Source organism: Trypanosoma theileri, assembly GCF_002087225.1.
Source record: "Trypanosoma theileri isolate Edinburgh chromosome Unknown TM35_Tth_2_V1, whole genome shotgun sequence".
Classification (NCBI taxonomy): Eukaryota; Euglenozoa; class Kinetoplastea; order Trypanosomatida; family Trypanosomatidae; genus Trypanosoma; species Trypanosoma theileri.
In genome coordinates, this window is record NW_021639844.1 from 667287 (window position 1) to 681966 (window position 14680).

General features: G+C 38.6%; 5 protein-coding genes across 5 annotated transcripts; all 5 read left to right on the plus strand.

The window, feature by feature from the left end:
* Nucleotides 1-279: 279 nt before the first annotated feature.
* On the plus strand, nt 280-1077 carry TM35_000023470 (putative proteasome alpha 1 subunit; the record flags this gene model as incomplete). The annotated part of the gene is made up of 1 exon (XM_029021665.1): nt 280-1077. One exon carries the CDS (start codon nt 280-282, stop codon nt 1075-1077), a length of 798 nt encoding a protein of 265 aa, XP_028887087.1.
* A 661-nt stretch (nt 1078-1738) lies between these two features.
* Nucleotides 1739-2317, plus strand: TM35_000023480 (uncharacterized protein; the record flags this gene model as incomplete). The annotated part of the gene is made up of 1 exon (XM_029021666.1): nt 1739-2317. The coding sequence occupies one exon, from the start codon at nt 1739-1741 to the stop codon at nt 2315-2317; it is 579 nt and encodes a 192-aa protein (XP_028887088.1).
* Nucleotides 2318-2900: 583 nt separating this feature from the next.
* Nucleotides 2901-6401, plus strand: TM35_000023490 (cohesin complex subunit SA-1/2; the record flags this gene model as incomplete). The annotated part of the gene is made up of 1 exon (XM_029021667.1): nt 2901-6401. One exon carries the CDS (start codon nt 2901-2903, stop codon nt 6399-6401), a length of 3501 nt encoding a protein of 1166 aa, XP_028887089.1.
* An 827-nt stretch (nt 6402-7228) lies between these two features.
* Nucleotides 7229-12043, plus strand: TM35_000023500 (uncharacterized protein; the record flags this gene model as incomplete). The annotated part of the gene is made up of 1 exon (XM_029021668.1): nt 7229-12043. The coding sequence occupies one exon, from the start codon at nt 7229-7231 to the stop codon at nt 12041-12043; it is 4815 nt and encodes a 1604-aa protein (XP_028887090.1).
* A 1160-nt stretch (nt 12044-13203) lies between these two features.
* On the plus strand, nt 13204-14583 carry TM35_000023510 (uncharacterized protein; the record flags this gene model as incomplete). The annotated part of the gene is made up of 1 exon (XM_029021669.1): nt 13204-14583. One exon carries the CDS (start codon nt 13204-13206, stop codon nt 14581-14583), a length of 1380 nt encoding a protein of 459 aa, XP_028887091.1.
* Between the last annotated feature and the right edge of the window lie 97 nt (nt 14584-14680).

Genomic DNA, 14680 nt, shown 5'->3' on the forward strand with positions numbered 1-14680 from the left:
GTGTTTTTTTGTTTTTGTTCTAATTCTTTTCGTTTTTTTTATTCTTTTCTTGTTGTTGTAAATTTCTCTTTGGTTTGAGAACTACTATCAAACGTAAAAGAAACGAGAAGGAAATCATATTGATATATAAAGCAATAATCAACAGGAGTAGAATCCAAAAGGGAGCTGTAAAAAAAAAAAAAAAAGCAGACACACAGACGAAAAAGAAAAAAGAAAAGAAAAAGGAATACTGAGAGAAGAACAGAAAATCAACAGAAAAGAAAAAGCGAATCAAGCAATATGTTTAAGAATCAGTATGATACGCACACTACCACTTGGAGCCCTACTGGACGTTTATTTCAGGTGGAGTATGCGAATGAGGCGGTAAACAATGGATCTGCTGCTGTTGGAGTGAAGAACACGGAATACGTTGTTTTGACTGCCCTTAAACGCAGTCCTGTTGCGGAATTGTCATCTTATCAAGAAAAAGTATTTAAATTGGATGAACATGTTGGTATGGCAATTGCCGGTCTTGTTGCGGATGGTCGTGTATTAGCCCGTTTTCTACGCACAGAGTGTATGAACTATCGCTATATGCATGACAGTGATATGCCTTTACCAATCATGTCTGATATGATTGGTGAGAAACATCAGCGACATATTCAAGTGGTGGGCAAACGACCATTTGGTGTTGGACTTTTAATTGCGGGATATGATCGTACGGGACCACATTTATACCAAACTTCACCTACTGGAGATGTATTTGATTTTAAGGCAACTTCTATGGGATTACGTTCACAGGCGGCACGTACGTATTTGGAAAAACACTTTAAATCTTTCCCAGAGTGTACACTTGACGCCCTGGTCACACACGCTTTGAAAGCACTTGCAGCCGCAACTTCTGGTGGTGTGGAATTAAACATCCGCAATACATCTATTGCCATTGTAGGAAAAGATACTCCCTTCACAGTTCTCACGGAAGAGGCATCACGAAAGTATTTGGATGGATTTAAAATGCGTCCAGAAGATATTCCTCCTGCGGCGGAAGCAGAAGAGGAGGAAACACTGGAGGAACGTCCTCTTGATGTGGAAGAGTAAGTTATTGTGTACGCCTCTCTCTCTTTATATATATATATATATATATATATATATATATATATATATAGGGACAGAGAGAGAAAGAGAATCTGCAGCCATGACAATTTACTATTTATTATTATCAATGATGATGATGATGAACGACGAACCACCACATCAGATGATGCAATCACTTATGTTCTTCTTCCCCCTTATGCAGTGTTTGTCATCTTGTACAAAGAGAAAGAGAAAGGAGAAAGGAAAGAAAAAAAAAAAACAAAGAACAAAGAAACCAGGAAAGCCTTTTGGTCAAATGTGTTCACTTTCTGTTGTAAAAGAGTGATCCTGAACAGAGTTGGATTAGTTAGAAGGAAACAACAACGGCAAGAAGAAAAGAGAAAGAAGAAAGAATAACACTGCTATTCAAAAAGGATGAAATAGGGGAATCCGCTTTGTCGTTTTTGCTTTTTTTTTTCCCCCATTCCCAATTCTATTGAACGTATGAGAAAGAAAGAAAGAAAGATATATTTATGCTTGGAAGCATAATATTTGTATTTTGTTTATTTATTCTTTCTTTTATTTTGTAATTCCTTTATATTTTTAAAATAATAATGATTTGTTTTCTTTCTTTCTTTCTTTAAATAACAAATAATAACAAAAAGAAAGAAAGAAAGAAAACAAGATGCCTCGAAAGGCCGTAAAGAAGAGGAAGCGCTCAAGCAGCTCAGAGAGCAAAAACAGCTCTAGTTCCGACGATCATGGAAAGCGCGGCGGGGCTCTCTCCAAGTTTGAGGAGTTTGACGTCGCGGAGGTGCTGCAGAAATCAAAGGAAGTAACAGAAACTCCTCCTCCTCCACAACAACAACAACAACAACAATCAACTGAAGAGCCGCAGACAACATTAACACTTGAGCCTAGTGATATAAATACAAATCCTGCCGTTGTGGATACCACTACCGTAGTGACGGCTACCGCTGCGAGTGTGGAGGCGATCCTCACACCTGCACCTCCGGTGGAGTTGGAGCCTCCAATGCCGATTCCGCAGTTAATTCCTCCAGAGCCGATGACGGAACTTTCACCAGACGAAGTGTTTGTGCCGCTGCCAACACTGCAGGTTGTGCCAATGATGAACCGTAGCACAGAGGCACAGAGTGGTTTGCTGAAGGAACCAACGCCACCAGCGAATATTCAACGTGTAACACAGCCGAATGTCCCTGCACCTGCTATGCCTACAGCTTTGATGGAATTGCTGAGTGGGTAAAATGAATGGTTGGATAGATGGGAGTTTTGTGGTGTTTGGTTATTATTATTATTATTATTATTATTATTGTTATTGACTTCGTGTTAATACATCCCTTAATTGAATTAGGTGTTTAGAGCGGTATTACTAATGGAGTAGTAGTAACTCCTAAGTTGCTCCTTTGGTGTGTTTGTGTGTGTGTGTGTTTCTTTATTATTGTTTTTTTTTATTATTATTTTTGGTGTAATTGGGTAAAGGTTGAAAGGATTAAATCCTGTATGATTATGATGATGATGATGACTTAACTTGTTTTTTGATTTCTTCTTGTTGTTGTTCCTTTTTGTTTTTGTTTTTTTGATTTATCTGTATACTTGTGAATGATAAATTGATAGGAAGAAGCCATAAAATTAAGGGCGTACACAACAGAGATAAACGTTGAGACATAGCGGCACCATACATACTGACATAGACGCATATAGGAACATTTAAGCTTATCTTTTTTTTTCTTTTTTTTTTCTCATTTTCAAGTTCCTCTTTTTTTGTTTTGTTATTATTTTTATAAGAAGAATATTATTTATTTATAAACAATACAATTTTATCAGATATGGTGGCTGGAAAACGTAATACTAAAAAGGCACCTAAGCGTGTAAAGACCACCACCCCAACAGCAACAGATAACGTGATGAGCACTCAAGCTTCTGTGGAAGCCACACAAGAGGTAACAGCTACGAATGAAGTGGGATCTGTTCTCATGCAGGATGATGGAACTTCTCTTGGGAATTCTCTCTTTAACGCACTCATGGAAGGGGCATCAGCAGAACATGTGGTGAATGAACTTCTTCGTATTTACAATGATGGCAGTAAAGATAGTGTTTGCTGTGCTATTTTGAACCTTGCGGCTAAAGCTTCTGGATCTATTCAAGCTGAATTGGATGCAAGTGCACTTAAGGATGATGTGGAGATATCAACTTTATTGGAGGAATTATACGCTCGTGTTCCGGAAAATGCGGCTGTTTATCCTTTGGTAAAGAAAGATCCAAAGTATCGTGTTTTTCGTACATCCTACCGACAATTCTTTAAACGATTGGTAGATATTAGTTATACATGTAATGTATTACTAGATGGTGTACTTTTTCCCACTATATTACGTTGGATTATTGCAATGAGTGAAAGTAAGGCTCGTTGTTTTCGTCACACTTCTATAGTTGCTCTTCTTAGCATTGTAGGATCTCTTAATGGTTTAATTCGTGACTTAAATAACCGTCTACCATCTCATGGACGTGGGAAAAAACAACAAAAACAACAACAACAACAACAAAGAGAAGAAGTGGGTATTCTTCAAGAGAATATTCAAACTATTATTGGATTACGTAATCATATTATATCTCAAGCTATTCATCAAAGACCTCGAGATGTTGCACCTGAGATAAGACATTTGGTTCTTGAAAATCTTGAAGATTGGATTTTAAAATATGATGAAGAATTTGCAGAAAATAAATATTTTCGTTATTTTGGTATGGCCTTATATGATAAAAAACCAGAAATTCGTGCTGAAGCTCTTACAATGATTCAAAAAGCCCTTATGTCTACTCCAGAAAGTGGTAATCGTATGTTTTTATTTCTTCAATATTTTGCTAACAGACTTGTGGAAATGTGCAGTGATGTTAATATGCGATGTGCTGAATTAGCTATTGGAGTTATTGTTCTCATTCTTCGTGTATATGGTGAAGAAGCTGAAGGAAAAGAACTTATTGATAATGAAATGATTGATCGTGTATTATTAACTTTATTTGATGAACGTCCTACTATTCGTCGTGAAGCAGGTGTTCTTCTTAAAGTTTTTATTGAATCTCGTATTTCTGTAAATGCAAATAATACTATTGCTTATCAGAAAGCTGGGATGGAACTTCTTTGTGCCTTTGCTTCTACATTAAGATCACAATATGATGAGATTATGTCTGAACGATATCTTATTGATGCTCTTTATACATCTTCACAAGAACTTCCATCTTTACTTCAAGAATATTCTCCTATTCTTGATCTTATTACGGCAGATGATGTTAATGAAGTTATGGTAGGTTTAGGAATGGCTTCTGCTTTACTTGAAAAAATGCGTGGACGACTTGATATTGGTCCAATTCCTAAAGAAGATCGTCGTCAAGGTATAATAAAGAAATCTACATCAGGTAAATCATCCAATACAGATACAATGGAAATTTCTTTAAGTTGTGATGTTGGTATTTTATTACCAGAAGTTCTTGAAAAACATAGAGGAGATGTAAATATTTTATGTGGTGTATCTTCTGTTATTGCTGTTATGAATTTTAATGCTTTTACTTCTGTAAAACAAGTAACACAAATTAAAACTCTTATTTCTTTATTACGTAAGAGTACAGCTGCACTTCCTTCTTGTGAAGATATACAACTTGGACAAGTCACTTCAGCATGGTTGGCAATTGCTTTTGAGGATCATCCTATGAAAAGTGAAGGAATAACTCAACTTCAGGAACTTGTTAAACAGATACTTAAACAATTTTCTTCTATTCAAAAAATAAATCCCAGGTCAAACAGTCATGTAGATGAAAAGGAATTATTACATGTTTGGAGTCGTCTTAGTATTTTATCTTCTCTTGTTTCTGTGGTAGATCAATGGGGATTATTTAAAGCATCTATTGTACAGTACAGTAAACCAGATACTTCTCCTGAACTTTTACGTTTGATTTTATTAACTTCAGTTCGGTGTATCTTTTGGCAACTTGGTGCAGAACAACAACAAGAACAAGAAGAACAAGAACAAGAACAGGAAATATCAGAAAAGAAGAATGAAGTATCTACTAATATGGTAAACCAAATGATTGGTGAGTTATTATCATGTATTTACCAAATATGGTCTATGAACTCTGAAAAGATAAATCATGAAGGTTTTATTTCGCTTTTTGTTGAAAGTATGGTAAGTCTCTGTGATCTTTGTTCATTAAAGTATTACAGTATGTCCCAAATGGAACAAGATGTACTTTTAGAGAAATTTGGTGAATTATCAGAACTTCTTTCTTCTGAAGTACGAGCGGCAAAAGATAAACTCAGAGATGCTGAACAACAATATCGTGATGCTGCTATTCCATTAAGTGTTATTGCCAAATCTCGTCGTGAGTTATCTCATCTTGAGGCATCTCAACTTCGTGTAACGGCAGGTATGGTACGATTACTTTTACTTCATAGACTCGCAGAAGAAGTGGCTCCGCGTATATTAGTTCAATGGTCAAATGCACCTACAAAAACAATTGCAGATATTTTCAGAAATTTATTTCGTACATTACGTGATTGTAGTGGTGATAGTTTTGCACTTGAAAAGTCTATTCTTGTTGCCGCCTATAATTACTCCTCTGATGCACTTTATCAAATGGGATTAAAACTCTCCTCTATGCATTGGCCTTTACCTGATAAATATTATTCTTCCTGTATCAGTATTGTTCGATTTGGTATGGATTTCGCAACTTCTACAGATCCCGCATTCCTACAAGCCATTGTGGCCTATTGTCCTAAACTCTTAAAGGGTGATGCTCTTGCGATTGCACAGTCACTGTCTGCAAATGAGAAACTTGCGGCAAGTACAGATCCAAATGCACGTCTTTTTATCTCCGCTATTCGTCGAGCCGCGAGATTGGAGGATGTAGGAGGTGCAACACCTATACAGAATACCAAACGACCACGCGAGGGAATACAAAATGGAGAAACAACAGAAGAATTTATTCAACAACAACAACAACAACAACAAGGAGGAGGAGACGAACAATTGATAATAAATTCACCGAAGGGAAGTGCTTCCCGATCACGGTCTCGACGACGTCTATCCGAAAAGCTGCCGGTACTTCCCAATCGTGTTATTACTGAAGATGGTTGGCACGTGCGGTGTAATGAAAACGGAGTGGCATTAAGTATGGCCTCCTCCACACCAGAACCCGTGGAGACCACACGTGTGCCGGATCCACAATCATCTAAAGCTAAGGAAACAGAGACTGTAAGAGTAAAAGATGATCTTCTCTCATCTCTTGCAGGTGAATTGGATCGTGATGAGGTTTTTATTGCGACTCAGGAATATGATTAACACATATTATTTTGATACCAATGAGAGTATATATATATATATATATATATATATATTGTTTTACTCTTACCCCAAGTGAAGCACCTTTTCTTTTGTTGTTGTTGTTTTTTTGTTTTTTATGCAGTCAACCTTCCCCACCTCTCATCATGGTGAGGGTCACAGATTATTGTTAGTTAACCCATAGAGAAGTGAAAGAAAAAAAGAATAAAACATACATTCATAGAATTTAAAGCAAAAGTGAAGAGCAAGGAAATTAAAAAATATACAGAAAAAAAAAAAAGTAAAACTAATAAGTTTTTATTTTTTGCCTTTCGTTCTTCAGAGGACTACTGGAACGAGAAAAGGAAAAATAAAAGTGAGAGATTTTTTTTGTTTTTCTCTCTTACAGTAACGTGTTGTGTGTGTGTGTGTGTGTGTATGTAGTGGTGGTACATTTGTAAAAGTGTACGGACCTTCTTGGCACATCACCTCCTCTTCTTTTTTTTTTCGTTTTAGTTTTTTTTTTTTTTTAGTTTGTTAATGCTTTTTATTTGACCTTGAAATTGTGAACTCTCTTCCCATGTTGTTTGATATTGAAATCAGTTGTGATAACTTTTCTCAATACCCTTTTTTTGCTTCTTTCTTTTATTCCTTTTTTTTTTTTAAGTAGTCGGACTTTTAGAAGAAAGATAAGAAAGTACTCGACTATATTAGTGGGTTCTGGCACATTATTGTTTTTTTTTTTTTTTCTTTTTTTCTTTGAGTGGGTTGCTTCGTGTTTTTTACTCGTTACTTTAGTTAATTTGTAGCGTCGTTTTTATTAAATTTTTTTATTCTTCTCTTCCGTCATGTCGCATGTAAAAATGACAGTATCAACAACTGCAGCTGCGAATTCTTCTCCTCAATGTGCTGGAGAATTGAAGGATGTTAAAGAAAAAAATGTTAAGAGTAGCGACCAAATTTTGTTATCATGTGATGTTGAATCACCTTTTAATTTAAAGGGTTTTAGGGCACGTTTGATGTGTTGTGTCCGTATTCTTCCCAGATTAAATGATGTAAAGGTAGCTTTAAAACGATTAATCACATCACGGGAACATCGTCGAGCGTCTGTTCAACGAGTGGATGGACCCCTCACTTTAGATACATGTCGTCTAGATGAAGAAGTACGAGGTTGTCATACACCTAATCCAACTATATGGTCAGTGGAAAATTCTATTGAGGGTGGAATTACTGTTATGGATGCCATCACTGGTAGTGTAATAATGAAGATAACAGAACCTAAATTGCATGTTTTTGTTTCTTCTTTACTACATGCACCATTTCGTGGATTTATTAATCATCAATTAGATGTTATTCCAATTGATGAACCACGAGATATTTTATCTGTACGAGAATCTTCTCTTATTAATACAGATTATGTTTGGGTAGGTTTTGTAGATGGTTCTATTCGATTATTTCCTGCAGATCCTAGACGAATACGAGAACAAGATCGTTCTGCATTATTAGCAAAAGGTGAATTAGCTGATCTTGTTTATGAACTTCCAAAGTATCATACCGCAGCTGTTGTAGCTATTAAACGTAGTCCTTGTCATGAGGATAATAAAACCACTGATTTAGTAACGACAAACCGTTTAAGTAGTTGTATACATGAATTAACGGCTGCAACCTCTCGTGCATGTTCTGAAGAACGTGAACATTTATCACTTGTTTGTACTGCTTCAGAAGATTCTTGTGTGGTGGTGTGGGATGTGCAGAAAATTTATCGTCGTATGGAAGAAATGCGTGTATCTTCGCACCGTGATGTATCGGCGCCGTATGGTCTTCACTCGCCCACCTCCATTCTGCGTGGAGATGTTGTGACCTTTTCTGTGAAGCCATCGTCTGGGGTGACTGGCTGCACGGTGCGGTCTACCTGCACGATGGTGAAGGTCCGCCCGCTCTTCAAGTTGAAGGGCAGCGTGGGCGGACTGCGGGCACTCGCCTGGACGAGTACGTTAGTGACGACCGCCGGCTACGAGAAGCCGCGCGATGTTGTCGCCATGACGCGCGACCCGAAGGAGCCGTCGGCCCCGGCGCTTCTCCGCGCGCGGCGGGCGGTGCAGCCGTCGACCCGCTGGGAGCGGCGGGAGGAGCACCGGCGGGTGTTGCGGCTGTCGGAGCGGGAGATGCGGGAGGTGGAGGGCGAACTCGAGCGCCTGCTGCCGCCCCTCGCGCCGGAGCCCGTCCAGCGGCGCCGCGTGAACCTCCTCGTCGCCGGCGACGTCCACGGCCGCGTGCATCTCTGGGACTTGGACGAGGAGGTCGCCCGCTGCACCGCCGGCACCCGCACGGGGCAGAACACACCCACCTCCGCACGATCTCGCGGGTCATCGCGGGGGGAGAGTATCACCAACCACTCGGTAAGTCCACGAAGACGACACACACGGCAGACCACCAATCAAACAGCAAATGTGAGTAGCGTAGCAGACAGTAGAAGTGGATCCCTCTCCTTTTCACACCCAAATAATACGTATGGTTCACCTTTACCACTTTCCCCAGGAACTACAGTAGAGAAGCGACATAAAAAACAGACCAAGACACGTACAGAAGAAGGATCAATGGCTGTAAAAACACCACATAGTACACAGCGAAGTGTGAAAAAAGGGGGAAAAGAACGAACTCGTATGTCTGCAACAGTCCCACCAAGTCCAGGTAGGCTTAGTACACTCCGAAACTCTACAGTAAAGGGAGGTGGAACTATTACTCAGTCGGCAAAACGGTCAAAAACAACTACAGGATCTTTTTGTACACAATCTACACAATCTTCTTCTTTATTACTAAGAACGAAAAAAGGTTCAGAAGGACCTATATCAAGAAATTTAAGTGGTCTTAACGATAGCTCAGATCATCCAATAAAACAACGTACCAAAAGTTTAGCTGCATCTCCTCGAGCTGCACCCAGTTCTGCTTCTAAAAGAACGAATACAACACTGAGCACTCTTAGTGGATTTTGTTCAAGTCGTCGACCTACCCTTACAGAACCGAAAAAATCACTTTATACCCCTAGAAAAACAGTACTGCAAAAAATTACTAATACTGTTGATACTACTACTACTACTGCTACTACTACTAGTACTACTAATGGTTACAAAAATAAAACCAATTGTGATAATAGTAATAATAATATAAGTCCATATTGTGCTAGTAGTAGACGTCGTACTACTACAAAATTAGAAAATGGGAGAAAAAGTACACTACGAAGTAAAAGGGCTACATCTAGTGATGCTGTAGCAGAAATGGTGGAAGAAGATACGTGGATGGTTCAATGGAATTCTAAGAAGAATACGGTTGCACCACATTCTGTTTCTAGTTGTCGTAGTACAAGTGGACGAGCCTCAATTTATGGTACTGTAAATTCTTCACGTTCTGCTGCTTGTGATACAATGGATAATGAGTGGATAAATGAACATCGTTCTTTTAATGATATTTACAGTAGGAAAGCGAAATGTCAGATGGATCTTATAGATGGTGGAACTGTAACTGGAATTGCTGTAGATCTTCCTTCTATTATAACAGTTACAATGCGTCGTTTACCTGATCCACCTGAAATGCAGTACTCTTTACTAGAACAACCCACAGAAGAAGAAGTACGTCGTCGTCAATTAGCTAATTCTTTTTATCAACTAAGTGATGAACGAGCATTATTTTTCACTTTTGAAAAATTACAATTTTATCTTGCAGTAGAAGGTACAGTTATGAATATGCAATGTGTACCTAAAGCTAATGCTGAAAGTGTAAATCGTGCATCACGTATATGGCGTATTAATGAAGAAAATCCTATTCCAGAATCTCCATCGTTTAATTTTAATGTGGTTTTTAGAAGACACATATTAGAACGTCATTCACAGCCTATCGTATTAATGTATATTGATCATTCACGACATCAGCTGTGGGTTGCAAGAAATGATGGACTCCTTTCAATTTTTAGTACTGAAAGTAAAACAGTCGTTACACGTGTACCTCATCCTTCTGCTGAAAAGGCTCTTGGACCTCCTAGTGAAGCAGAATGGAAACGTTTACAACGTGAAATGGCCCTTATGAAGGGACGTCCTTTTAGATTGGAGGTTCATAAAGAGTGTAAAAAATATCCACCTGCTCATTTTGTAAGTTTTACTCCTATTTCTATTTTACAGGAGTTTAACCTAATGAGAACTTCTAAACCAAGAGTATCTCATTCCATAAGAGAAGAACTTGATCATGATGATGATGATGATGATCATGATGATGTAGAGAATAAGAAGAGTCTCATTACTATTATTGATGGTAGATGTTCTCTAGATGAATATGCCAAGTCACGTGAAGTTTCTCTTGCTGTACGAATAGAAGCATTAAAACAGTATCGTCAAAAGGCTGTATTAATTCGTCAAGCTCAAAGAGATAATTATTACTCTCTTTATAACGTTGTAGGAAATCGTATAAAGTCTCTTGTTTTACAATGTGCTATATTAGATGCACTACATGCAACTCGTAGGGCTTTTGGACTTTGGCTTCATCATCGTGATTATTTTTCTAGACAATATGTTTTACGTCAAATGCGGAAAAAACGATTAAGAAAACTTTCTCAGGTAGCAGAAGTTCTTGCAAATGGTCATGCTATAAAGATGCAAGGTGTATATTTTACAAAATGGGTAGTTGGTATACGCACACGAAAGATGAAACAAAAAGCGTTAGAATTTTCAAAAATTTTAGACAAGAAAGCGAATTTGAAATTAAAGTCAAAAGTAATGAATTTATTCGCTGAACATTCACTGAGACGAAAATATTGGCTTCTCTGGAAAGCTATAACGTCCCCACCTATTCATTTTACAATATTTTCTCCTAGAGCTCGAAGTACTAGTACTATAAATGGATTGGGAGCTACACAGACATATACACCACGATCACCGCGATCTCCCAGACGTCGATCTTTATCACGTTTAAAAGGTACGGGACGGGATTCAACTTTTTGTGCTATTTCGGCTATTATTCGTCAAATTCATGTCTTTCGTGGTAATCTTATTAAATTTAAATGGAATGATACATCAGAAAGTGTATTGGATTTAGATGATTTTTGGCTTAATACAATAGATGCTGCAGCAAGTGAAGCGGAAACACGATCAGCATATTCTGTAAAAACAGCAGTATTTAAATTTGCTCTCCTTCCTTTATTAGAAGGTTTACTCTCAACTGCTGAAGAAGTTCTCCCGTATATTTCAGAAACTCCTGTTACAGATGAAGTTCGATCCGTTGTTGTAGGTTGTCTGCTCTGTGTAGATTGTATTTACGCAGATCCAGATAATCTTGTACGTGTAGCAGTTGACAATGGTGGTTTACATTTTACTTCTCCACCTCCATCCTCTTCTGTTCCTGTTAGTACGAATACGACTATTATTACTACTATTACGACTACCACAACAACAACTAATACTGCTACTTTTACAGGTATTACAGGGTCTAGTTCTTCGCATAATAGAAAAAGTGCTGTGAGTTTGATGAGTGGTATTTGGGCCCAAAGGGAATTAGAATTGCGGGAAATATTTGAAGAAGCTATGGATACTCGTGAATTTCAGTCTCAAATAGAGGAAATAACTGCACAACGTTCGGTTATCGAAGAGTTTTTGCGCCAATGTTGTTCAGCTACATGATACGTACATGTATCATAAAATTGATTGTATACAAAAAAAAAAAAGAAAGGAGAAACATAGAGGTGAGGGGTGGGAAAAAAATGAATAAGAGGATAGATATAATCAGTAAAAAAAAAAAAAAAATGGGGAATTTCTCCTGAACTTAAAAAATTACTTGGGAAATATTTTGCTATATGTTTTTTTTTTTGTTGTTTGTTTTTGTTCTTATTTCCGAGCTGCAAAACTGCCGACATTATTATTCTTATGATCTTTCTCTCTCTCTCTTTAGTGATGAATGTAATTTGAAATGTTTTAAATTGCTACCGTTTGTTGGTTTGTTTGTCATTATAGGGGAGGGGGTGAAGTGATGACAACTGTGAACGAAAGATGTCTCTTTTTTTTTTTTTTTCTTGTTGTTGTTGCTGCTGTTGCTTTAATTTGCTGCTCTGTGCGTATTCCTGCTTGTGTGTACAAAATCATTTATACAAAGGAAGAGAGAGAGAGAGAGAGAGAAACAGAAAGAGAGAGATGATATCAAATGATATCTCAAGTTACTTTTGATTAATTCTCTCTCGGCATTTCTCGTTGTTCTTGATGTTGTTATTTCAATGTGTTTGGTTACTATAAAGACATGGGCAAATTCCCAGAAACTCCCTCTTTATATATATATATATATTTTCGTCCTCTTGTTGCGTGTGTTTATTCTCTTCTTTCTTCTACTTGTGGTGTTTGTGTTCTTTTATTTTTTTTTTCTTTGAACCTTTTTTTTCATTCTCATCCATTTGTATACATATATATGTATATATTCTATCTACTTTTCCATTGGGAAGGTTGGTTCATGCTATTTATCTTCATTCTTTTCTTTCTACTGTAGACGTTAGCGATAAGTATAATATTTGAAAGGGAAAATCAAGAGACGAAAAAAAAAAAAAAAGAGGGGGGAAGGAAATTAAAAAAAAAAAAAAGGGATATTAAACAAATTCCCCCTCCTTCCATACCTTCTTTTTTTTTTTTTTTTCCCATCAAATTCTTCCACTGAACAGCAGAGAGTACTGACAAGGAAGGAGAAGCGAAAGAAAAGAAAAAAAAAAGAAACAAACAGACAAGATTAACCAGAGAGAAAAAAAAAAAATATATATATATATAAAAAGAAGAAAAAAGAAAAGAAAATAAACCACGTGATGTCTTCCCACGTAACCTCTGTGAACCACTCCATGGAGAGTACCAGCAGCAGTCTGCAGCGCTCTGGTCTCGGCATGAGTGTTGGGGATACAAAGTCCATCGTTCTCGCATTACAGGCACTGCAGGAGAAAATACGCCGACTCGAACAGGACCGCAATCATCATCAAGATCAGTATGAGAAGGCACTGCGGGCTCACGAGGTATATAAACAAGATGTCGAACATCAGTTGGAACAAGAACGGGCGAATCATCGACAACGGGAAAAGGAATTGCAAGAGATGGTGCAACGGGCCATAGCAGAGAAAACAAGACTTCAAACTACATTAGAGGAAAGTAGAAAAGATTTGGGGACATTTCGTACAGAATTAGAGGAAATGCTCGCAAAGGAATGTGAAACTGCACAAAAACGGGAAAATGCTTTAGCTACTGAAGTGGAAAAATTACGCCAGGAATTACAAGAAGAACAAAAACGACGTCGTACACTTCTCACCTCTATTGAAGAGCTTCGTGTTGAGAAAGAGGCAGCACTTGACAGAAACCTTCAATTGGAACAAGCCATAGGGGAAATAACACATACCCGGGAAGCAAATGGAGAAAACAGATCACATTTACGTAATGGAGATGTCAGTCGATTGACATCAGAGAGACATAAACGTAATAGTAGTATGAGTGGACGTCGTCGTTGTGTGGTTCGTCAAGGTAGCAATGGGGTGAAGTATACATTCGATCATGTAGATAACTCCCATCGATCTGGTAATACCCGACAGAGGGAGAGTCGACCATCTTCTGCACTTCGATCCAACAGTGCGAGACATACATATAGAGATCCAACGTATTCTTCTATTCAACGTGATATTCGACAAGGCGGTGTAGGCCACAATCAAGAGGGTAATGCCACCATCACGACTAGTACAGTTCCTGTTCCCACACCTCACGGCGGTGAACAGGGACGACCACACTCCCGTTCTGCCATGGGCGTGACGCCTCGCACCCAACCGACGGTTGCACTTGAAGGCGGAAGAAGAAATGATGCCATTGCCGAAGTCCGCCAGGAACTGCAGGATGAGTTAAATGGTCTTCACCAGCAATATAAGGAAACGGTGGAGCGGGCCGCACGCGAAGATATTTCCCCGGAGGTCGTCACCGCCACGTTGAGTCGACTCGCCAACGTGATGGACCGCAAGGCGGAACAAATCCGGTTGATTGCGGAGGCCCAACACGACATGACGGCGGCCGGCGTCGCGGTGGAGGTGCCGACCTCGCGGCCGACGAGTGCCCCGCGGCGGGCCTCACCGCCGGTGGGAGCCGACAAGACCACGCAGCGCAATCTCATCGTGAATGAACTCCGCTCCATTTTCTCGCAGCAGCAGCGCCTGTAGTTTAAGAAAGAAGAATGATAGAGGGGTGGGAATTTCAACGAAGAAAAAAAAAAAAACGAGATGGACAGATTCAAAGAAGACGAAAAAAAAAAAAAAA